Below are 25,035 nucleotides of genomic sequence, written 5' to 3'. Positions count from 1 at the left end.
GAGGAGCATTCCTTCCTCCTGGGCTATACCTGCAGGGAGCTGGGCCTCTAAGGACCCCTGGCAGGCTGCACTGCCTCCTTGTCACACGCCGGCCAGTCTCCTCTATAGCTTGATTCCTCAGTTAAAGCCAGGGTGTCGGTAGGCGCAGCTTGAAGGCACTGCCAGCGGCACACTGGATAATCACCAGGGCAAACGCTTGGATTTCAAAGTGGACAAGTAGCATCCACCGGTCTCCTACCACCTGCCCCCCTCGAGCCCTCGAGTGTGACCCTTACCCATCTTTGGTTAATAAGCCACAGGTGACCCTCCCCAGAACAACACATGCCATGAGCGGGGATCCCAGTACCACCCCCTTTGCTTCTCACTACAAGGGCCGCTCTGGTCCTGCTCAGAATCACGGATTTATTCCAGACAGCCCACTCACAGTTGAGTCAGAAGCTTCCTTAGCAAACGAGGGATTTCAGATATCCTAGCAAGAGCTCTTGGAGTTTTCTGTAACATCTGCATCATAACATGTGTTGTACCATGAAGCAGTGGCAGCAGACATGAGGACACATGGAGAACGGCTGCAAGCACATGCTGCCCTCTGGGGCCATCCACTAACCCAGAGCATTCACTTCACCGTGGGACAGTCACTCAATCTACTGCTTAAATCTAATCCCCCCGAAGCTGATGGTAACAGCCCACTACCTATGCCTTGTACCTCTCTCCGGAAACACAATCTACGAATAGGAAGACCAATTTGGAAAAAAAATGCACACCTTACTCAAATTTCAGAGCTGTTATCAGTGTGGGAAAATTATTAACTAAAACAGATGGCCTGTTTCTTTTCTTGCATCCCAAAGTAAATTCCCCCTATTTAATAATTTTGATTATTAATTGACTTGCATTAGTTTTCACTTCACAGAGAGCATGAATCAAATGGTTAAAATCTTAACGATGTGATAATATTTATTAATATAGTAAATCCCAAATATAGGAGATCTATGGCTCCTCTAATACTTCCACTTTATGAACCGGCTTTACAAACATCAAAGACACGCTCTTTTGAAGAACAAAGTTTTAGAGCCTAGAGGAAAGAGAAGGTAATCATTACAAATTCATTACGGATCCATCAGAGATTTTTTTAATCCATTTAAATCCAAGTATAGGAGATCAGATTCTGATCTCACATTATTTCTACATTTTTAGAGCAACCCTTCACTCACAAATTCAAGGTTAAAACGGCATTAAAAATATCCACAGGAAAAGACTGCCATAAGATATAATAATATGATTAGTAGCTGTTGCATTAGAGTGGTTATTTCTCTTTTCTCTATTTTTCAAACTTCCAATAGGAGGGTTATATAATTTTATGATAAAAACTATAAGAATTCAAGATTACAAAACATAGCTGACTTTATAAAAATAAGGCTTCACACAAATAGGCAGAAAGAAGACATTCAACCAAAATAAAGAAGATGCTCCATGGCAAGGTTCACTCGGGTCCTGGGATGAGCTATAAAGATGAAGCCCAATGTCAGCACATCCTGGGATCACTGGCCTTGCAGACAGGAAGCAGTGGGACCCAAGATCCTCACCAAGGCATGGATGGCAAATGCTGGGTTTCTACATTTTATCAGCCTTGTATGCCTGGGGACTCTCAGACCACTTTTGGAGTCTGCACCTGATTGGTTTTAGGGTGAAGAAAGTGAGGCTCACATGTGAGTACCCAAATGGCCAACTAACGGTGACATCACTGGCAAAAGCAGCCACTACAGGCAACCACACCACCTCACCGGCATTCTGGAACCCGTGGGCCGAGGGAAAGGTCGGGTAACAGTTCTCTTTCAAATTATATTTCCTTTACTTAACTACGTTCCCTTCAAAAACAAGGACAGCTCTATGCACAAGATTGTAAACAGATCGCATTCACACTGACAGCCCAGAGAGGGGACTCTCTATACCCTGGCAGGTTTTTTTGGGCAATAAAACCAAAATCTCTATTTAAAATATGGGTGCATCTATTAAGAGAAATTTTTAAAACTCCTTTTTAAAATAACCCAGTGGACATTCCCAACTGGTACCTTTACACGCAGAGGGGGCATACAAATGCTTACTGCATTGGTATAGAAAAACAGAAAACCCTAGTAAGGATTTCAGAGTCTGCTCCTCAAGAAATCACACAATTTGTGCCCAAAGGCTGTGCAGATCCCGATGTAACTGTCTTCCTTGGCCCCTAAATACAGCTCCTCCACAACAGGGGCATCTGGGGGTTGGGCATTTGCCTAATCCCGCGGGGTCCTCGGGCGGGGGTCACAGCTGCTGGCTGGTGAAGAAGGATTTAGTCTCCCTGCAGACAGGATTTACACAGAGCGGACAGCTCAGAGTCAACTGCTTGGAGCACAGCTCGTTTGACTGGATGTGTGAGAGCACCAGATCGGCCAGGGCCTGGAAGACGGGCGACAAGAAGCAGAGATTCCTCAGAAGCAAAACGTCTGCGGTCTCCCCATGCGTCTCCCCCTCCCATCGGCCCCAATAACCACGGGTGGCGGAGGGCAGCTTTTCATCTGAATTATGATTGCTTTGAACTGGAGTCTCTAATATCTTCATTTGCTCAGGATCCCCAGCTTAGAGGAAAGTTAAAATAGAGATTTTAGAGAAGAACATCCTCTTACCCCACCTGCTAAGGCTTGCCCCGGAAAGGCAGGTCTTAAATTAGACATAGTCAGAGGTGGGAGGAATCAGAAAATTGGGGCTATCTAAAGGAAAAAGGAGCAAGAGTATAAGGAATTCGATTTTATTTTTGTAATTAATTGGAACTCAAAATGTTCTAATATGTGAGAAAACCAATATTCTGTAAGAGTTTCTCAGAGGATTTCTCTCCGATATGTTCTACTAAAGTGGTTGTAACACTATAGATACCTTGGAGAACAATGGATTTCCATTAAGAGACTCTGCTCTTCTGATGTTTTCAACTCCACACTGAATCAGATGAGAAAAAAGAAGGAAAAACACATCCATGTTTTAGTTTCCTTTTTTTTTTTTTTTTTAAAGAAACCGCTATGACAAAATAAATAAATGAACTTAGATACATACCCAGCTTAAAGTCTGATTTCCAAAGTGTTCCCAGATGACTCAGAAATGAAAACCGTCCCGGGCTCAGACACGGATGTAGATTTTCACCTCCGTTATCATAAAATTGCTCTCAATTTCTCTTCCTTCCCCCCACCCTGTTATCTTCCCATAGGTTTTCAGTTTCCAAGTCGTTTTTGAGGCTGTATTTGACAGAACTCTCAAGTAATCCAAATCTGCTTATGATTCTTTTTTTAATTCCACCTTTCTAATGCACACTTTTACAGACTCTACCTAAGCACAATGTTGCCTTAATTAAATAAATCTTTATGCCTGTTTTGATTCCAACTGCCCAAAAGAGGTAGATGCATTTCATGTATATTGAACCTAGATGGGATCCAATGCAGAGTGGGGTTTTTAAATATATTCGTACGTAGAAAAATCCAAAATAAAGCCTGAGGACTGTTTTACTATCACCTTTGCTAATACGCAGTTGATTATTCCCCAAATAATTAAGGAGCACCTAATTATTGTTCACTCAGATAGTTAAGATCTTCTCTTTCCCTTTCTGAAATGCTGTGGCTTTTAGATTCATCTTTTAAGTTAGCTTTAACTGGCATGGGGAAAATGCAGAGATTCACCAAACACAGAGTTCTCAACCTAAAAAGAAACTGTATGCGGGGTGCCTGGGTGGCTCACTTGGTTAAGCGACCGACTCCCGATTTCAGCTCAGGTCATGATCTCAGGGTTGTGAGACCGAGCCCCATGTGAGGCTCCACGCTGACTGTGGAATCTGCTTAAGATTCTCTCTCCTTCTTGACGGGATGAACACTGGGTGTTATACTGTATGTTGGCAAATTGAATTTAAATTAAAAAAATTTTTAATTCTCTCTCCTTCTGCCTCCGCCCCACCCCCCTGCACACTGACTCTCAAATAAATAAATAAACAAACCTTTAAAACAAAAGAAAAAAAAACTGTATTCTAAAACTCCAGGTAGAAGTCAGTGACAGCAGGACAAGCAATGCTGGCAACATTCCTGAACACCGCAGGCGGGAGAGTTAAAGGATACAACTCTGTAGGGCAATCCAGTAAAATCTCTACCAATATTTAAATTCCATTTCTAGGAATTTTCCCTAAGAAAACAACTGGAAAAAGGAAAAGAAGATGATGCTTATTACAAAACAGTTCAGGAAAGTAAAAAATTGGAGACAGCTTAAACATATACTGATCAAGGATTTGTTAAAAATAATTATGTACATCTAATTACATTTATTGATTTAGAGCCATAAGATATTTTTAAGGGAGAACAGGTTATAAAATAATATGAATAAAATGCCATTTTTGTTAAACATGTAGAAGAATGCCATTTTTATTAAGGTACACACATATATTTAGAGAAAAAAGGGGACTTATTTTTATCAAAATATTAACTATCTCTCAGGGGTAAGATTCCTTTTTTTTGAAAGACAGAGAGAGTGGGAGGCAGGGGAGGAGCAGAGGGCGAAGAAGAGAGAATCCTAAGCAGGCTCCATGCCCAGCACACAGCTGGACACCGGGCTGGATCTCATGACCCTGACATCAGGACCTGAGCTGAAATCGAGAGTCAGACATGCAACCAACTGAGCCACCCCGGCCCCTCTCAGGGGTAAGATTCTGAGTGAGCTCTACTCTCTATGTGATCCTTCTCTGAATTGTCTGAGCTCTTTAGTATTTTTATTTTCGAAAAGCAGTAACTTCATCTTGGGAAAAAATTCAAACTACCTTTTAAAGAAAGTCATTTTAGGGATCCCTGGGTGGCGCAGCGGTTTGGCGCCTGTCTTTGGCCCAGGGCGCGATCCTGGAGACCCAGGATCGAATCCCACGTCGGGCTCCCGGTGCATGGAGCCTGCTTCTCCCTCTGCCTGTGTCTCTGCCTCTCTCTCTCTCTCTGTGTGTGACTATCATAAATAAATAAAAATTAAAAAAAAAAAAAATAAAGAAAGAAAGTCATTTTAAACATATTCTCCCATCGAAACAATGAAGTAAACTGTAGCTACGTAGTTTTCTTTATTCTCTCTGTGGACTAATTTATTAGTCACCATTAACCCATTTGATTACTAAGGAATAAACTCATTTTAGTGATATTAATGAGTGTGAATTATTGTTCAATACAAACAAAACCTTATTTTCCAAACACACTGGTATGAACTATATCTGCACGTGAAGTCTTTTTAGGAAGTTCATGCGCAGCCAGAGTCAGGGTAGGCTTTGGAAGGCACCATTACATGAAATCCACGGACAACCCTGCAACCTCACTTTAGCCGATCACAACTGTGCCGTAATTCTGTATCAGAATTACTGACAAGTAATTTAGGCACCCTCTAACTTCCTCACCGTTTGATTGATGACCAGCTTGCATAAACAAAAACCTGTGGGCTTGGGTGCTGGCTAAAGCTCTCCCCAACCCACTCTCACCCTGCCCTGCACCTGCCACCCAGTCCCGGAGAGGGTGAAGCATCCTTTGAGGCCAGGCCTCCATCAATCACGCATGGGGGTGACCAGGATCGGGAGTTCTGGCAGAGGATGGGGCCAGACGGGCTCTTGGGTCCCAAGATTCCCAGGGTAACAATGCTATACACTGGATTCGGGTTTCAGGCCGGCCCTCCGAAGCCATAAGAAGGGTGAACAGTAAGTTTTTCTCCACTGTGAATGATAATTCACATCCATCTTACATTACAAGACACTAAGGATGGTATTTGCTATTTCGATAATCAGATTGATCACAACACCGCAGCTAATTGAGTGAGTATATGAAGCAGGTCAAGGGAATTACAACACACACCGCTTCAGTGTGGATTCTACGGTCTTCTCTTTCATGACAATGACTCTTCTACGCCTCAAAAGCCAGCAAGAAACTGTGTAAAAGCCCCAAATAAAGGGCACTATTGGGCCAAGAAAAGGAATGATAGCACAATACAGTTCTTTTCCTCCAAATTGGTGGAAAGTACAATTATTTTTTCTTAAGAAAGCACAGGGTTTTTTTGTTGCTTTTTTTTTTTTTTTATCACTTCCATGTAGTACAGGAACTCAAACTAGACAAAATGATGTTGCTCGCAGTGATGCCTGGGCATCTGGTTTCACAAAGGCACAAAAGTGCTTCCTGCTGACATGGAATTAACCTGATGTGCTCGGATTAACTCAGGTTAAGTATTATTCAGAACAGTGAGGCCATGTTACATGCAAACATATATATCGAACGATATGTTGTTTTTAATCCTTTCAAAATATTTTTTTAATTCCAGTATTGTTAACATACTGTGTTATATTAGTTTCAGATGTACAATATAGTGACCCCACAATTCTGCCTATTATTCAGGGCTCATCAAGACAGGTCGTACCCTTAAATCCTCTCTACCTGCTTCACTGATCCCCCACCCACCTCCCCTCTGCTAACCACTGACCGGTGTTTTTGAATGATACGATTACATCCTTGCAGAGCAAGTTTCCTCTCAAAACAAATCACAGTTTATTAGCGGGACTAATAATCACACTCACCTCGTTAGCTAGAACTTGAGAGTACTCGATGTCCAGTTCATACAGGGTCTCAATGTGATCGCTGGTAAATGCTATTGGAACCAAAAGGATGTTCTTCCTCCCCCTCTCACAAAGCCCTTTGATAGTCTCGTCTGTCTGAGGCCCCAGCCAGGGCATTGGACCAACCTGTGGGAAAGCAGGATGGAATGCACACAGGGACCCACTTCTCCCCCTGAGCCTCCGACACACCACAGCCCACTGCCCTGGACACACACACGCCTCCCGGTGGGAGGGAGGGCCACGCTTTACATCTGCTCTACTGGGCTTTGCTGTTTCTATATTAAGCTTGAATCCTTCTAGAAGTTGGCATAATATAAAGAAAAGATCATTTCTGTCCATACAACTAAAAATAATACATTGAGTCAATGACATTCAACTAGTCACTTGACTTCCCCTCCATTTTACCTGCTTGCAGAGTTCTTTCTGCTCATGGTGAGCCACCAGGTTATAGAACATTCTGCGTATATGAAAGAGCCGAATCTATCATTTTATAACAAAGTCCTAAAATAAATGTGCTCAGAATTGCTGACTGCTGGCAAACGAGCAGAAGCCACCTACCTTAGACTGCCAAACCAGCCGGTAAGGGTTGGAGTAACCCAGCTTATCCATGACTCTCTGCACAGTGGCGCCCACCTCCTGAGGATAGGGGTCCCCTCTGTTGACCACCTGCAGCAGAGACACACAGGTGTTCAGTCACCAACACTGCAAAGGGTTCCAAGAGCGTCAGACTGCGCAGTGAGGTGGCGTGAGCCGGGGACCGGAGTCCCCCCTTCTGTCTTCTACACTAATGATGATACAATCTGAGCTCAATCACCTTACTTGCTTGGATCTGTTTCCTCAAAGGCCAAAGGAGAACAATGCACTCACTCACCTCTAAGTACCTATGAATATGTCAAATTCTACGTCTATGTTATTCATGGGAGATTGACAATATCTAATGAGGGAGGAGGGGTCTCTCGGTTCCCCCACCTGAAATAGGGAAGGCAGGAATTGAGAGTATTGTATGGATGGCTCATGGACCTGCGGAGTCCATGGAGCCAGCTCAACACAGGGGCAAATGCTGGTGGAGTAAGATGGAGGGGAGAAGCAGCACATGGGTTCAGACTTGAGGCTCCTCGAGAATACCACCTGTGACTCCTGATCCCTGTCCTCCCCCCATGGGCCCCACAGCAACGGACTATAAGGTGAGTGCTCTGTGCACAGTGAATGTCTGATGGCTGATCCTGACCCAACAGCTTGTTGATACTCGTAAAAATGTTCAACAGGAATTTTATTTTCACTGCTTTAACATTTAGCTGTGTACTGACTCCCCAACTTCTCACACTGCTTTATTGCTTCTCATACCACCTGTGGCCTCCTAACACACCATACTATCTTCTCCTGTAGTGTGTTCATTATCTGTTTCCCACCCCCACTCTCTGGGGCAAAGACTTCTGTCTATGTTGTTCATTCCCATATGACAGAGGAGGGAACAGTGCTTAGAATATAGTAGATACAACAGTGCTCAATAATTATTGTTGAAGTGAAATATTGATAAACTATTTTATGATATTACTAAAAGTTAGTTTAAAAAACCATTAGAGGGCAGCCCAGGTGGTGCAGCGGTTTGGCGCCGCCTGCAGCCTGGGGTGTGATCCTGGGGTTCCAGGATCGAGTCCCACATCAGGCTCCTGGTGCATGGAGCCTGCTTCTCCCTCTGCCTGTGTCTCTGCCTCTTTCTCTCTGTGTCTATGAATAAATAAAATTAAAAAAAAAACAAAAACATTAGAAACCTAAATACAGAATGAATGAGGGAAATATAAAGTCGCCATTAGAACCACACAGAAATAATTTCTACCAGCGAGATATACTGAAGGCGTATATACTAAAATTAGTGGGCACAAGTCTAGGAACAAGACATTTGCATAGTCTCAAAGTATCTCACCTAAGATATTTTTTTTTTTTAAAGATTTTATTTATTTACTCATGAGAGACACAGAGACAAAGGTAGAGACACAGGCAGAGAGAGAAGCAGGCTCCTCATGGGGAGCCCAACATAGGACTCGATCCCAAGACCCCAGGGACCACGACCTGAACCAAAGGCAGGCGCTCAACCACTGAGCCACCCAGGTGTCCATCACCTAAGATATTTTAAATTACAAAGAGAAAAATGGTAACTTTACAATATACAAATCCAGCAGATACCACCTTAGACAAATGACCAAGGATCACGTCCCCAGCAGAGAACATGTTGTCATCATGCAACCCAATATCATGCACTGAGACGGACGGATCACTCTGGGCTGTGCCTCCCAAGTACTACATAACCTCAACCTAATCGTGGCAAAATACCGACAAATTTCCATGGAGGAGCCTGCTACAAAATAGCAGACAGTCCACTAAATCACTCTTCAAAAACCTCAAGGTCACTGACAACAAGGAAAGCATGAGAACTGTCACAGATTGAGGGAGACTGAGAAGATACGTGGGACACTGGACTGGATCCCAGACAGAAAAGGAAAATTGTGGAAGAAGTGGTGAAATCTAATAAAGCCTGGCCTTAGGCTCACAGCACTGCATGCTGTTAGCCTCCTGCTCTGGGTCACTGTACTACGGTTACGGAGAGGTCAGCGCGGAGAAGCTAAGGGAAGGGCATATATATATAAGATATATATATATATATTATATATCTTATATATATATAAACTCTCTGTACTATTTTTACAACTTTGCCTTAAGTCTAAAATTACTTCCAAATAATACATCTTTAAAAAGTCACTAAGGGGCACCTGGGTGGCTCAGTGGTTGAGCGTCTGCCTTTGGCTCAGGGCATGATCCTGGGGTCCCCGGATCAAGTCCCACATCCAGCTCCCTGCAGGGAGCCTGCTTCTCCCTCTGCCTGTGTCTGTGCCTCTCTCTGTGTGTCTCTCATGAATAAATAAAATCTTAAAAAAATAAAAAATTACTAAGGAGGAAAAAGTCACTAGAAGCAAGTGCAGGGGAAAGAAAAGCCTAGAACAGTTGTCTTCCCTTCTCTGATTTGACTTATTTCACTCAGCATAATACCATCCAGTTCCATCGGAGAAGGACAAACATTATATGGTCTCATTCATTTGGGGAATATAAATAATAGTGAAAGGGAATAGAAGGGAAGGGAGAAGAAATGTGTGGGAAATATCAGAAAGGGAGACAGAACATAAAGACTCCTAACTCTGGGAAACGAACTAGGGGTGGTGGAAGGGGAGGAGGGCGGGGGGTGGAGGTGAATGGGTGATGGGCACTGAGGGGGGCACTTGACGGGATGAGCACTGGGTGTTATTCTGTATGTTGGCAAATTGAACACCAATAAAAAAGAAATTTATTATTAAAAAAAAAAAAGAAAAAGAGACCAGTCGTCTTCCCTGACTGTCCTGCTGTCTTCCCGGCCCTTCTCAGCCCTGCATGGCCCCTGCGCGGCAAAGAAACCTGGCAGTGGCATGCTGGGTCCCTGCGGGGAAGAAAGGAAGTGCAGCGGGTGGGGAGGGAAGGGAAGGCAGCACCTGGAATCGTTCATGTGCAAAAATGTGTTTCCTCGTCTCCCAGTTCAAGAGCTTCCCTTCTGGCACTTCAGACACGGCCTCATCACACCTAGGACAGCTATGAAAAGGATGCGGGTGGAGCAGCAGGATGGACATGTGAAGCGGATGTGCACGATCCCACAAGGGAGAATACGAACTTGTTAAAATAAACTCGGCAGGTTTCCAGCAGAGAGAGACTGGTCTCCCCGGGCTGCCTACTGCCTACAGCTGATGCAGCACCTGCTGGGTGGCGGTGGCCCAGCAGAGAAGCTGTAAGGGCTCGACCCCGGTGACCAGCAGGTGGCAGTAAAGACCCAGGAGGAGGAGGAGGAGGAGGAGGAGGAGAAGAGTGGCCCCAGCCATGCAGGTTAACTCCATTAATTCTGGAGTCAAACTCTTCCTGACACCTCCGAAGGCGTAATTCTCCACCTCTCTGGCTTTGAAAGCAAGGTTTTTAGGCCCAGGGATAGTTCTGAGCTGCTGAACCTGGCCGCTGACTCCAAGCACCTCATGTACCGCACAGCCCGATCATTCTCGTTGGCAAATATGCAGCAAGCTACGGCTCGGAGGTGGTATTTTAGTGAACACATAGTGTCACGGGAAGAACGCAGGAGCACCCAGGTCACACTCCACAGCCCCTTGCTAAATTAAAATGTGGGCTCAAGGCCTAGGAAATTAAACACTGTAATCATTTCCTGGAATTCAAACAGCCCCTGTTGGGTCTTGACAAGGAGTGGGACAGGAGGTGGCCTGGTGCGATAGGAGGCCCTTCAGTGCCAGGCGTGGACCGAAACAGCAGGTGAGCTCCTTCAACGGGGCAGCCAAAGGCAGCCTTCCTTTCCCTGTCCCACTTCCTGAAAACTCCTGTATGTGAACACACCTTCAAGTTATTTTAAAGGGGTTTATTAAGACAATATTTATTCACAATATTATTATTTGAACTCTTATTAGGTTTCAAGAAATGAGTCTAGTTAAATTAGCATGTACATAAGTCAGAGATGTTAGACCTCGTCCTTGCACTGGGCTCAGGGCACTCTAGAAGCTGGTTCCCATTGGCACATTCAGAAATCCTCTACCACTAGGTCATCCGACAAAATGCTCTTACTTACAGACATCGGCAGCGAGTGAGCAGAAAACAGAATGACCACCTCACTTCTCTTCTCAAGTGGAAAGTGGTCCAGCTCTTTCACTATGTGGTCTGCAAAGCACTGCGGGAATGGCAAGAAAGGAGGATTAGAAGGAGGTGGGAAGAAAGAAATGGAAGGAAATGAAAATATTTTTAAAATGAGAGCTGCGAAAAAAATCTCCTGGCAACCCTCAAAAACTTGGAACTCTCTTTAAAAAAAAAAAAAAAAAAAAACAAACTGCAAACAGTAGAGTCTCTTCTTGCTTTGGTTCATCATCAAAATGGCTCATAACGGTTTCAGGGGCCTAGGGAATTTGATGGGAAACTTCTAAAGCTCGCTAATGGCTCGCTGAAAATGAACGCTCTGGATCTGCTTCCCCTCGGGAGGAACAGGGCACACTTCCAGATGGAAAGAAGACACAGATGGGAAGGAGAAGTTGTTTTAAGACCTCTCATTTGCTCGGTTAGCAGGAAAACAGCTTACAGGCTCTTTCTAAATCTTCCTCAGTTTGGCTTTTAGGCCTATCACGTTAAAACACATTAGACACAAATAGTAGAGGAATAAGAAAATACTATTCTATTTTTACGACCTTTTCCTTCTGAGCCCAGTATCCTCCCTGAGTCGATCTTTGTAACAACCTTCATCACAACAGATGAGAGGTTGTACCACTCTCATTAAATTCACAGAGGGGGGATGAGCGGCCGACGTGGGGGCCCATTCAGTCACATCTGCGGGACCTGGGCTGCCAGGCAGGCCCTGCCTCCACCTCCAAAGCTCTGTCCACCAGACCAGTTAATTCCCTCCGTCTAGTTGGCTCTTTCCGATTTACATCAATAGGTGCTGAAATACCCGATCTGAAGAGGCTTTCTTTCATCTTACACTTTAATCATTCTTCGTCACTTAACTCAGAAAGCAAATGCTACAAAGGACATTAATGGGTCAATTGACAGAATTGGAATATGAATGTAGATTAGATGAATTTAAGTATCCATGTTAAATTTACTGAAGTTGAATATTGTACCATGGTCAAGGCAGAGAAGATCCCTGCCATTTAGGTGTTAAGGGTGATTTTGTAGGTAGAAGTTATTCTCAAAAGGTTCAGGAAAAAAAAATGTATACACACAGACATCTACACACAAATAATGCAAATGTGTGGAATAAATGCAAATAAATGCAAATAATATGTGAATCTAGGCAGTTGAGTTCCTATACGATTCTCAGTCTTGCAACTTTTCTGCATGTTTAAACTTATTCCCAAATAAGAAGGCTTTTTAAGGAATCATAAAGGATGATTTACCAGAACCACATACATCTGCGCTTCTTGGGATTTTGATACATCAGTGTTTGATACTATAAGAAGAGCAAATAATTCCCTAATCAGCACTGAGATATTATTGTTTCCAAACCCTCAAAATTTGGTGAATAAATGCACTAAGGCACAAGACGGTGCCTAGAGAGTTTCCTTTCCAAAATTTATAATTCATTTTCAGAGTAAATGTGGTAAGATTAGACATAAACAAAACCAGTATTTTCTGGTGGTCTTTGCAGTGCTTGGAAACTAAGGATGCTCAGGGAGGGCTGCATTTGGTCGGACAAGAGAGCGGCTAAGGAGGCCTGCTATCAAGTTCACAGAGGAGCCTGGAGCCTACGTTTACTCCAATTACCCTGGCAGCTCAAGAAGTAGCAGTACTTGGGTGGACGGTAGTAAAATAACGGTTTTGAGCAACCACTACCTGTAACCAGGAGAAAAGGCGCAGTAAAATGATATTTTTGGTGTTCGTTTTCAACTGTGTTTTTAGTTTCTGTTTAGGGTTTGACGTGTCTCTCTTTAAATTTCTGCTAGATAGCAAACCTCCTCACGTCAGCTACATGATGTGAAGAATAAAGCCTATCCGTAAATGTTTGTTTCCAGAGAATTTTAGCATTTTTCCTTTTCTCATCTCAACAAAAGTACGAGCAGAAACACAATTTGCTACGGCTTACGGCAGACGCTAAGCCGCCGTCAAAACTGAGGAGTCACAGGCGAGTAGAAGTGCTACTTAGATCATCCACAATCGGTCTGCGGTATTTTCTGTGTGCAATCTCTGTGCGGAATGAAAGGGGCAGGCGGCTCTCAGAGCCTTCAATCACGCCATCTAGAAGGGCAGATAAATGCCTCTAAAATGCCCTTTCATTTTGTGAACGGAGACTTCCTCAGTTAAGAGACCTTTCCATCTTTCTGCTTCCCCCCTTTTCAAAGGGCTGAATTTTAATGCAAATCTAATTACTCACTGGATCAGGGCAGGCAGATGCTGTGCAGATCCCTCGGTTCCCTGCTACCACATGTCAGTGCTGACCTGAAGCCCCAGGCTCCCGGGCCCAGGCGGCCCGGAGCAGAGCAGTGGGGGCACGCTGGGGCTCCCACAGGGCTAACGGCAGCACAGCCAAGGGGAGCGCGGCCCAGAGGGCAGAGCCCTAAGGGAAGGCACCTCCTTGTCATTTTCACTGAAGCCTGTGTTTCCACCCAAGTGTTAACCCACCCCCCCACCCCCGCCCCATCACCTCTGCGCCTAAGGAGCATCGCCTGCCCCGGGGAGGGGTGTGGGGGAGAGTCTGCGTTTAACGATGTCTAGCCCCACCTAGTGGTCAGAGGCTCTAAGTGACTCCAGGCTTAAAAAAAAAAAAATGTTCCAATTGGTATTTTGCCATAGAATGTCCACAGAATGAAACATAAACTGGATGAGTCCTAAATCACGTCCTATGTCCCCTACCTCAACTAGGAGCCCCCTCTGGCAGAACAAAACTATATGTGTATATTTTAGGGCAATTACCAATCCTACTCTCATGTAGAAATGGCAAAAGAGTCTATGTGACACCCATCCAAAACTATTGGCTTTTGAATTGTATTTTTAACAGATTCTCCAAAAATCAAGCATCTCTTAATGGAAATATTATAAGTATAATATAATATGGGGAAAATCTGAAATTTCTTATAATATGGCTTTCTCAACTGAAACATTAAATCTATTTTCATGTCACAACACATAGATTTGTCCATCCTTAGGATTCATAAAATACAGGATTCGTCAGTCATTCATTACATAAATGTAAAGTAATGGAAACATGCTGTGTAACCTTTCCCATCCTGGATATCGGGAAACACAAAACTCAAGATATAATTCTGCTATACTTTGTAACTAGCAGTGTTAATCCAAAGAAAGGAAAGACTCTCACCTTTCACCTTTAAATTTATTTTCTCTTGTCATAACAAGTTGAGTCTCTAATGACCTTTCCTTTTTTCAAATCCCAGCACACAATTTAAGCGAAGAGGAGGGTCAGGCGCGGAAGGCCAGCACCAACTAGGCAGGGACTAGAAGCTGACCCACTCCAGATGCTGGGCCAACAGAGCCTGCCGGCAGCCACTAGCTTACCTGAATGAGGAGGGGGTGTGTGGGCCACCTGTCAATGGTGCTCCACTTCATCGCAGGCTTCTTTCCCACCTTGTTATAGTATCTGTAAATGGCATTCAAGCTGCTCCCTGAAATATACAGGGGATCACTTAGTAGATGTGTGTTGATTATAATGAAAATGAAAAACAGACTAGTAAAGGCAGTAAGTGCGAAATAGGTAACTGCTTCCGTACTCAATCGGTCTAATTACAATCATTTCAACGCTCTAAAATGCAGATGGATTTAACTACCCTGCAAATGAAGATCACTAAAAAGCAATCAATTGCAATGGCCTTTCAAAGACTAGTGAGGCCATTTCTAGTGAGAAACACGATGGCAGAGGATTTATGAAATATAAGCTGCAGTGATTTGCAGGAACCTCGTCTCACATCTGAAAGCAGGTTAATTTTTTCCCCCATTATGAAGGTAATCAACCCCAGCAGAAAATGTAGAGGGTGGGGAAGAAAGAAAAAAAGAAACTGGCCATGATCCAGGATGCTATTACAGCCACCATTCGACTCTAGCATAGCTCTTTCCTATTATTTTCCTGTATGGCTGCTTTGTTTCACAAAGTTGTAATTTTAGCATGGGTGCAATTTTGTATCCTAAGTACTTGGGATATTTTTATTTAATAGTATGAGGTGCATATTTTCTCCCTTACAATAAAAGCTTTATAACCATGTTTTTAAATGACTTGTTGATAAGAAGACTAGTTTATTTAGGTCTGCATGAGTATTCTCTATTTTTATCTGCTTCTACAAGGTTATCATCGTTCCCCAGAATAAGTTAAATGGGTAACAAATTCTTACAAGTAATCTAACAAAACTTTTATTTTTAACCAGGAGGTCAAAATCACGAAAATTCAAAGATTGAAGGTAGGCAGATGATGCCAACCAAATGCAACTTCTTCCTGCCTAGGGGAGCTGGCATCCAGGCCAAGGCTAATCCTATGCAACTAAGCCTAACTCGGAGCCTCTTCCTCAATCTTAACATAGGGCAAATGTTCCAAAATATTTCCCTGCTTCCCAACACCAATCCACCGGTTTCTGTATCGATGAGGACTGCTTATCTGATATGTCCCCAGATTAAAATAAGAGCCCGGATACAGCCCATAGTTAAATCAAATGTATACTTAGCCTAAAACTTAATTTTCAAAAAGATAAATAAGTTCCATTCCGGAATACAATGAGTCAGATAAATCCAAATGGAGTCCACTGTGGGCTTGACAACAATCTCTCCAGAAATCACACAGTCACAGGCATATTCATACTGCAAGCCACACTGTACAGGCAATTATCATCTTCAGGACTTCTGAAGCCACAGAAGGACTTCCGGAAGCCACGTTAGTTCTTCTGGGTCACTTAGAAACATCTGATAAACTACCAGAAACAGTAATTAAGGGGAAAATAGAAATAAAAAATTACGTGTTAAAAAAAATTGCGTGTTATTGATACACAGGATATACCGGCTCTACCACAACAAAGTGTGCCCAAATGGTACAGCAGGGAAACAACACTCTCGTGGCCTCAAAGAAAGAATGTGCTTTCCAAAGGCTTTTGCATCCTTGAGTGAAGATGTACCTGCCCTTTCACGTGAGATGTACCAGGGAAAAGCCACACAGACAATGACACCTGAAACCCACTGGTAGAGTCAGTTGTGAAATGAAATCCACAGTCAATCCTCTGTCGTACCAATAACCATCTTCTTAACTTGTCTAATGTTGACAATAGATATCTACATTTGAGGTATCTTTTAAGATTTTATTTATTTATTTGAGAGAGAAAGAGAGTACGGGGGTAGGAGGGGGCAGCAGCAGCAGGAGAGGGACAAGCAGACTCCATGCTGAGCACAAGCCCGACACAGGGCTCAATCCCATGACCCTGAGACCATGACCTGAGCTGAAATCAAGAGTCAGACACTCAGCCAACTGAGCCATCCCCAAGTACCCCGACATTTGAGAAGTATTTTTTAAAGCAAGCAAAAGTATGCTTAAAAACTTATAAAATCTGATTTCTTCCCCAATAACATTATTAGCAGACATCTTGTGTTACAGAGATCCATTTCCAAAGGAAGTCACAACTCAAACTCTTGAGATGTCTGAGAACTCAGGCATTTTCATAGGAGCTCTGAACAAGCATTTAAGGCACACAACAGGGTTTGAACATTTCCTCCAACAACCTTTTATTTCTCTTGATAATTATAGAAATAATATGCCCTAACATCCAAAAGCAATTTGGAAGTCAAAATGTGCTGACTCCAATCCCTGAAATAGAACACAATGAAATGTATTTGTGGGCAACAGTAGAAGCTTTACCTATTACCAATGACATAGAGAGGGCAAACATGATTATTCTCCTGCTCCAGTTAAATCTATAGGAACAACACACAGTAATAATCTTCCAAAATCTAGAACACTGAGAGAAGTTTACAAAGGGAACCTCCAGCTGACTTTTGGTTTAACCAGTAAGCCAGCCCATAAATGAAGCATCACAAAAAAACATACCAATATTTCTCATGCTACCTGGGCACCTCTGCTTTCCAAGCGGAAACAGCTATCACCTTTGCTACATTACTAAGAATGTTACAGTTGCCATAAAAATAACGTTTATTACGCAAACAAAGGACGAGGCTTCAGGTTCATCACGGATCCATCACATAACTACATTAAGGTACCGAGCGCTAGCGACAACCACCTTCCACCCACCATTTGTAATTCGTGGCCGACTGGCCCATAACTCAAGGGACAGATGAACCATGAGATTTCAAATAGACTGACCTGAACCCTCATGTTTAAAGCAGCCAGGCTGGATTTGCCATTCAAATTGAAGATGATTTATCCTGTCCTTCCGCACTCAGGTTCCCTGGTGACTGCGGCTGGGGCCAGGCATTCCTCCCACCCCCACCCTCACTGTCAAGGTGAAGCCTCACCTGTGGTGGAGCAGCTGTACTGCGGATACTGCGTGAAGGCGATGGCCCTTTCGATCCCATCTCTCTCCATGTCTTCAATCGCTTCTTCTGTTAAAGGATGGACATACCGGAATCCAATATAGTATTTGTGAGGGGCTATTAGGAAGCATGTGTGGAAAGGAGAAAGTATTAATCTTTATATAGATCTCTCAGAGTCACCAAACATAAGGCAAAGCCCAGAACAAAGAACAGTTAACACAATTTCCTGTGAGGCTGATAATGTGGGTTAAGTTAAGAATATTCCTCGGATCTTATCCAGTCAGTGGATGGACATTTAACCACTATTTTCCGAGATCGACCTCCCCCCACAATCCTCCCCCTACCCACACACACACATTTGCTAAGCACAGTGGTTTTTATTTTTTTTTTTATTTTTATTTTTTTTTTTTTTTAAATTTTAAGCATTTTTTTTTTAAATTTTTATTTATTTATGATAGTTACAGAGAGAGAGAGAGGCAGAGACACAGGCAGAGGGAGAAGCAGGCTCCATGCACCGGGAGCCCGACGTGGGATTCGATCCCGGGTCTCCAGGATCGCGCCCTGGGCCAAAGGCAGGCGCCAAACCGCTGCGCCACCCAGGGATCCCAGCACAGTGGTTTTTAAAACTCAAACTTCTGTTCCGTATTCTCTGCCCTTGGCTGAGATAAGAGAGACTCAAAGGAAGGAAGGAAAGAAAGAACTAGCAATTATTCTTGAAGTGTAACCTCCTCTAACGTACCAGATACCACAGTGGACACTTTGCTTGTATTTCTTCTTTCATTGAAACCCCATTTTGGAGCACCTGGGTGGTGTAGTCAGTTAAGTGTTTGCCTTTGCTCAGGTCATGATCCCAGGGTTCTGGGATCAAGTCCCACATTCAGCTCCCCACTCATCAGGGAGTCTTCCTTTTTTTTTTTTTTAAAGATTTTATTTATTTATTCATGAGAGACAGAGAGAGAGAGAGAGGCAGAGACACAGGCAGAGGGAGAAGCAGGCTCCATACAGAGAGCCTGATGTGGGACTCGATTTCGGGTCCCCAGGATCATGCCCTGAGCTGAAGGCGGCGTTAAACTGCTGAGCCACCGGGGCTGCCCATCAGGGAGTCTTCTCACTCTCTCTCTCTCCCCTTCTGCCCCTCCTCCCTGCTTGTTCTCTCTCTTTCAAATAAATAAATAAAATCTTTAAAAAAAATAAATCCCATTTTTCAGGTAAAGAAACTGAAACCCTCAAAGGCTAATGAACCTGCCCAAAGTCACACCTAGCAGACAGTCAAGCTGAAGTGTCACATGGGTCTCACCACTCCTCAGCCCATGCCCCCTCCTGGACCCCCAACTACCGGGGTTCCCTCCTGTTCCCTCAGACCCCAAGTCACCAGCATAAGCTCTGGGATACTCAACAACCATCCATCAATAACCATCAACTGAAATGATTCTCCTCATTTAATAGATGAAAGAAACCCAATAAGCTTGAAGGACGCCTGGGTGGCTCAGTGGTTGTGCATCTATCTGCCTTTGGCTCAGGGCGTGATCCAAGGTGTGGATCGAGTCCCACATCAGGCTCCCTGCTTCTCCCTCTTCCTGTGTCTCTGCCTCTCTCTGTGAGTCTCTCATGAATAAATAAATAAAATTTTTATAAAAAGGAAAGAGAGAAAGCAAGCAAGCACGCTTGAATTGAATTGGAAGCACCAATTCAGATCGGAAGTAACAGCCCAAGTCGGCATATGCCCTTGTCTTCCCTCCCCGTGTGTTCCCTACACACCTCTTCTCCTATCCCTCCTTTGTCCTTCACCTGTTTGTCCTGGATCTTAAAAGCATGCACCACAACACAACTTCTTAAGCATTTCTAAAATCATAAAACTGAAAGTTTCCTGTCATTTCGTAGGAGAAGCCTGACTCCCACTCAGGGATGACGTTGAGAACCCGCTACATCAATGATAAGTCAGAGCAGAACCAAGATGATGCAGCTGCCGGGGCCTTAGCAGGGGCTGCCACTAAGTACAGACACAAGACAGCCATGAGAAACATTCGGTGAAAGGGAAGGAAAAGGTGACGTGTTTACCGGTTGTACATCTGTATGGAACGTTCTTCAGGGACGGGACATAGGGGATGGGCAGTCAGTGCACATATTCCCAAGGACGGGTGCGGACCAGGGCAAGGACAGAGGAGCGTGTGTGTGTGGGAAGGATGGGCTGCTCTGATACTCTCTGGTTGGGGACCCTGAAAAGAGTAAGGAAGGGGCACGCAGGGAGTCATTTTCAGCACTCTGTTCCTCCTCGACCATCAATTTTACGTTCTTCTGCGTAAAATGATGAACTGCAGTTAAAGTGGACCAAAGGGCATGATGCAGTAAGCAAACTCCAAACCGACTGAAGATTTTGAGGGTCATCTGAAAACTGTCAATTGTCATACTACCAAGTCCCTGCCTCAGGAGCTCCAGGGGACCCAGGCTGAAGAGGAATTTCTCTTCTAATCTATTCTGAGACAATTCTTCCACTAGATTGCTATGGGAAGGTCCTCCAAAGCTGCAGGCTAACCAGCTTCTGGCATTTTCTTTTCACCTTTGAAAAGCTGCAGCCTAAATGCCTGGGGCCTGGGAGTTCCTCAAACACTGCAGACAAGAGAGGTAGAGTGGCTGCCCCTGCAGATAAAGGCTGGGTGGTGACCTCACTTTGAAGTGAGGGAGGGTAAAACACTCTGGAAGGAACAGATAAGACTTGGTAAACTGTTCGATTAAAGGTGGCCCGCATAAACAGACTGCAGGAGAATAGCAACGTGCTCGGTCTCCAATCGGGCCTCGCCTGAAGAAAGAATAAACATTTCCCTGGAGGCCGCTCACCCTCCCGCCCTGTAGGGTTGGGGTGTCACACCGCAGGTGGCTGTCACCGGCAGGAGCCTGCTGATGTTAACCCATACCACAGCCGGCAGGCAGCACCTCTGCCGGGAGGACCGCAAAACACACAAGTCGCAGCCTCGCCTAGTCTACCCTTGGAGCCCCCGCAGCCCAGCCAAAAGTCTTCGGTGGCAACCAGGAAAAGAAGAAAAAAAGGAACTCAGAGTTGGATTTTTGAGCAGAGAAACTTCATGAGTTGCTAGCTCATTCATTTAGCTTGTACGACAGCTCAAATGTCTGATTTGTACATGACTCTGAGGGAAAGGTGTGAGGTATATAGCATAATGCTTTTTGAGGTGCATCACATCGTGAGCCCTAGGCCAACGGTGAGTAATAATAAACTCTCACATTTACTGAATTTTTATCATGCACCATGCACCAGGCTGATGCTTTTTGTGATTATCTTCTGTATTATTCACAATGATCCTAGAAGTGGGGTGCTGTTATCACCCCCATTTTCAAGATGAGGCTTAGTGTAGTAACTCATCTGCCTGAAGTCCTACAATCAGGACTGGGGAGACCAGCTCCATCTGAACAGAGCCCAGGTCCTCCCCACTCTGCCTCCTGTAAAGAACAACTGAGTTACTCGATGGAGTGGCACGCACTTACAGCTTCGTGAAAAGCTGTTCGTCGACATAATTAAACAATCATTTTTTAAATGCATTTTAGATTGAGACTCTCATGAAATGACTCATCCATTTCCTTCTGTATTCCCTCAATTCCTGTAATGGGGTGTGGCCATATGAAACCAATTCCAAGGTATATTCCCTCGTAAAACTGACCAGACGAGTTAATAGTCGATTCTACACAAAGCCAGTGCCAGCTGAAATTTCTATACGAGCTACTAAGCAACAACTACGTCCCTAAAAAATGAGAGTTTGGAACATTTCTGTTTGTAATCATCATACTCTAATGCCTAAAGAGAACTTTTTCCCAAAAGAAATAGACAAATGGTCTAAAAGTACACTTTATGGTTTGGGGTGAAAGTATGAGAAGGGAAGAAGGAGAAAGAAAAGAATGGAGGGAGGGACTGAGAAAGCAGGAAGAAAAAGCCACACCAAGAGGGTGTGGCACCTGGATCTTCATGTCTGGGTTTCAGGCCCATTCTGTGAAGCGTTAACTAGCAGGACAAGGAACCTTTTTCTAGGTAATGGGACGAGCCCCTAGCAGAGCCACAGAGCCACACCTGATAATCTTGGTTTGCAGCACAAAGCTCCCCCAAAGCACTTTCCAAACCTTGAGGCTATTTTATTTTTCCTCCATCGGCATTCTGTGTGATCACTGGTCCTCATACTCGTTTTGTATAGCATCTCTCCGGTAAGTCTTAAAAGATTTCCTTTCTGCCCCACAAGCAGACTAGGCTGCAAAAGCAGGTCCCACTGGACTGGAAGCTTCTCGTAAGTAGAAACCACGTCTTTTGACTTTGAAAAGCAGTATCGAACAGTGCAGGCCACTCAATGCACCACTGAGGAATGAATGAGTGGACAGTCTTGGCCTTTATCAAGCACCCATGCCATACCCACCAGAGCAGGTCTGCCAAAACCGATAGGTGGCCATCAACCAAGCAGGGTAGCAATTATTCAACTTGCCTGCTCAGAGGGTCCCAAGTGTGGCCACAGAGGACAGTGATAGGTCATCAGTACCAAAGCCCTCCCAAGACCAGACCCAGGACAAGCTTCCCAGATGCAGAGAAACTAAACGTAGCCCCTAAGACTATTTACTGCCTGCCTTCAGGAAACTCCAATCCATGAAGGTAAGGGTGTGACTTATTCACTACTTAGCCCTCGTCACTATACTGTACCTGACCTGTGGTCAGTGCTTATAAATACCTGGTGGTTGGCTGGACAGAAGTGGGAATTAATGCATGAAAGAGTAGGTATGTGAGGGATCAAATGGGCCAGTGAATGGAGTGAGAAAGGAGGAAAGTTGATATTTTGTTTAAATTGAGACTACTTCTCAATAATCAATAGTAATGATTTAGTGACTAGACAGGCAAACCACTGAGCTGATGGTGCTTTGGGGATACCCTAAACTTATCCCCAAAGTTATAGTGAAGAATAATAGACTTTGTTTTTTCATAAGTCTCTATAAAATAGAATGCTTATTAACTGATTTTTTAAAAATCACTTCCAATTTGGACTATGAAAACATTTAATGGATATTACTATTCGTTGGTCCCTCAAAGCAGGGAATCTAGATGATGTAACTTCCTTTGTATTAGATGGCCACAGATTAAAATAATCAGATGGTTGATAGTAAGGGATTTAAATCTAGTTCATTCCATGGGACTCTCCAGGCCAACCCAGGAGGCTGAGGCCATAGCTGGCCCGTCTGATGAGACAACCCAGCAGCCTCACCATGGAGAGAGGGGAGGTAGGAAGGATGCCCTCCATCTGTATTCTTTTTTCAAAGTCTAACCTCTGCTGGGATCCTTTTTCTTTTTTCTTTTTTTTTTAAAGATTTTATTTATTTATTTGAGAGACAGACAGCAAGAGAGAGCACGAGCAGTGGGGAGAAGCAGACTCCCCGCTGGGCAGGGAGCCCAATCCCAGGACCCTGGGATCATGACCTGAGCCCAAGGCAGACATTTCACCAAATCAGCCACCCAGGTGGCCCTCTGCTGGGATCATTGATGGTGATGGGTATTGTACTACCAATGTCAACAGAAAAAAAATGGCATCTTGCCACCTCCCTTTTTCACCGAAGACAGCAACTGGAGATCTGATTCACACTAAACCTTTTATCATGATAAACTGTGAATGACTAGACGGTTTGTCCTCTCTCAAGCAGGTGTGAGTAGGGCACGGCCAAGTTTCCCCCCCTAACATTTTCAAGATATATTGTGGTACGAAGGCCTGAACTGTGTAAGAAATGTCCTTCAGGGATCCCTGGGTGGCGCAGCGGTTTAGCGCCTGCCTTTGGCCCAGGGTGCGATCCTGGAGACCCGGGATCGAATCCCACGTCGGGCTCCTGGTGCATGGAGCCTGCTTCTCCCTCTCCCTGTGTCTCTGCCTCTCTCTCTCTCTCTCTCTCTGTGTGTGACTATCATAAATAAATAAAAATTTTTAAAAAAATGTCCTTGAGCCACAGGCAAAGGCAGGAAGCTAACCCAATATTCAGAAGCATGACTGAACAATTTTCCAAGTGAGATGAGCTGAGCCAGAGCCTTTGTGCCTGTATGAGACAGGAAATGGTAGCTTCTGAGAACAGCTTGAGGTGACACTCAATGGTATTTTCTCAGAAAGGAGTGAAATGCTTTTGGTCCTGCCTGCAGGGGCTACTGCCCTGGGTGCCCGCTGTGTCACACTCCTCTCCTGACTCTGAAGCCCCAAAATGCATCTGCAATGAATGTATTTCATGTGCCTCACGTGCATATTTCTGGGTTTAACATTTCTCATATTGGTCCACGTCTACCGTCTTAAAATTACCTGGCGGAGTTTCTTGTTTAGCACATGTAAGAATAAGGGTGTGTCCTGCAATCTTGAACGTGTCTTGAACACAGTTAAATACAGCACTTACAATTCATTCGTGTAGTTAGTGCTCAATTCTGCACATTATTCTGCATATAATCCACATTATTATTCTGCATTAGAGGTTCTCAGAGGACGGTTACCAGCTGCACACAATCCTCTTTACGGCTGCACACTAGCCAGTATTGCTGACCGCGGAGAACAGTTGCTGAAAGTTGTTCACCACCCAATGGTTGCCGGGACAGCTAGCTAATTCTGCTGTGTTCTCTAATTAGCTTTCCACACAGAAAGAAAAGGCACTAACAGCACCCCCAATCCATTTCCCAAAGATTTCTTTCTGGGACAATGTGATCTGCATCTTTTATTCATGGTATGTGGCCTCTTCTTTATAATTTAGCTCAGTTTAACACACACCTCAAGCTTCCTCTTGAAACTAATGTTCCAAATCTCTAGCTCTTTCATCTGTAACATAAGGAAGTAACAGAGCACATGGCCAAGGACAAAGGATAATGCATCAAGAACAGAGTTAAGGGACCATGCATCATATAGGAACCCCCACAGATCAAGGGCGGCGGGTACTCAGAACTGCATCTGTGTTGAGACTTTCTATCTCCCTTGAAAGAACAAGCCAAGAGAGATGCTGATTAAGAAGCACTGTACCTGTGTGTGGGGACAACTCATCCAGCAGCTTCACCATGCCTTCTCCTTGCTTGGAGGTCCACATCTTGATGGGAGACCCGCCTCCAATCCTGCGGTACTGCTCCTGAATTTTGGGGGTTCGGCGTTTGGCGATGATTGGTGCCAGCTTGCTAAATCATTTAACAGGTAGGTTAAGTGGATTTTATTCCACTTTAGCAACCTCAGAAACTACTCAATAGAAAAGATGAGCAAAATTGTAAGAAAATCCTACCAAGATCAAGCCTTTAAAAACAGTAGCTTTGAGTGACAACAGTTAACTGTTTTGGCCTCAATTAGAGAGAGAAAACTAAAGCCACTGCTGCCCCCCATGTT

General features: G+C 44.2%; 1 protein-coding gene across 1 annotated transcript in view; it reads right to left on the bottom strand.

The window, feature by feature from the left end:
- Positions 1-925: 925 nt before the first annotated feature.
- The window catches only part of FECH (ferrochelatase), a 37,747-nt gene continuing 13,637 nt past the window's right edge, over positions 926-25,035 (bottom strand). Inside the window, exons 4-11 of the mRNA XM_072822377.1 lie at positions 24,685-24,833; positions 17,648-17,782; positions 14,702-14,808; positions 11,274-11,372; positions 7,187-7,294; positions 6,590-6,754; positions 2,905-2,964; positions 926-2,430 (exon numbers count right to left, since the gene is read on the bottom strand). Coding sequence (XP_072678478.1) covers positions 2,296-2,430; positions 2,905-2,964; positions 6,590-6,754; positions 7,187-7,294; positions 11,274-11,372; positions 14,702-14,808; positions 17,648-17,782; positions 24,685-24,833 — 958 coding nt within the window. The 3' untranslated portion in view covers positions 926-2,295. The remainder of the gene's footprint in view (positions 2,431-2,904; positions 2,965-6,589; positions 6,755-7,186; positions 7,295-11,273; positions 11,373-14,701; positions 14,809-17,647; positions 17,783-24,684; positions 24,834-25,035) is intronic.

Source organism: Canis lupus, chromosome 1, assembly GCF_048164855.1.
Source record: "Canis lupus baileyi chromosome 1, mCanLup2.hap1, whole genome shotgun sequence".
Taxonomy (NCBI): Eukaryota; Metazoa; Chordata; class Mammalia; order Carnivora; family Canidae; genus Canis; species Canis lupus.
The sequence above is the reverse complement of the archived record's forward strand: the minus strand, read 5'-3'. Positions and strand labels throughout refer to the sequence as shown.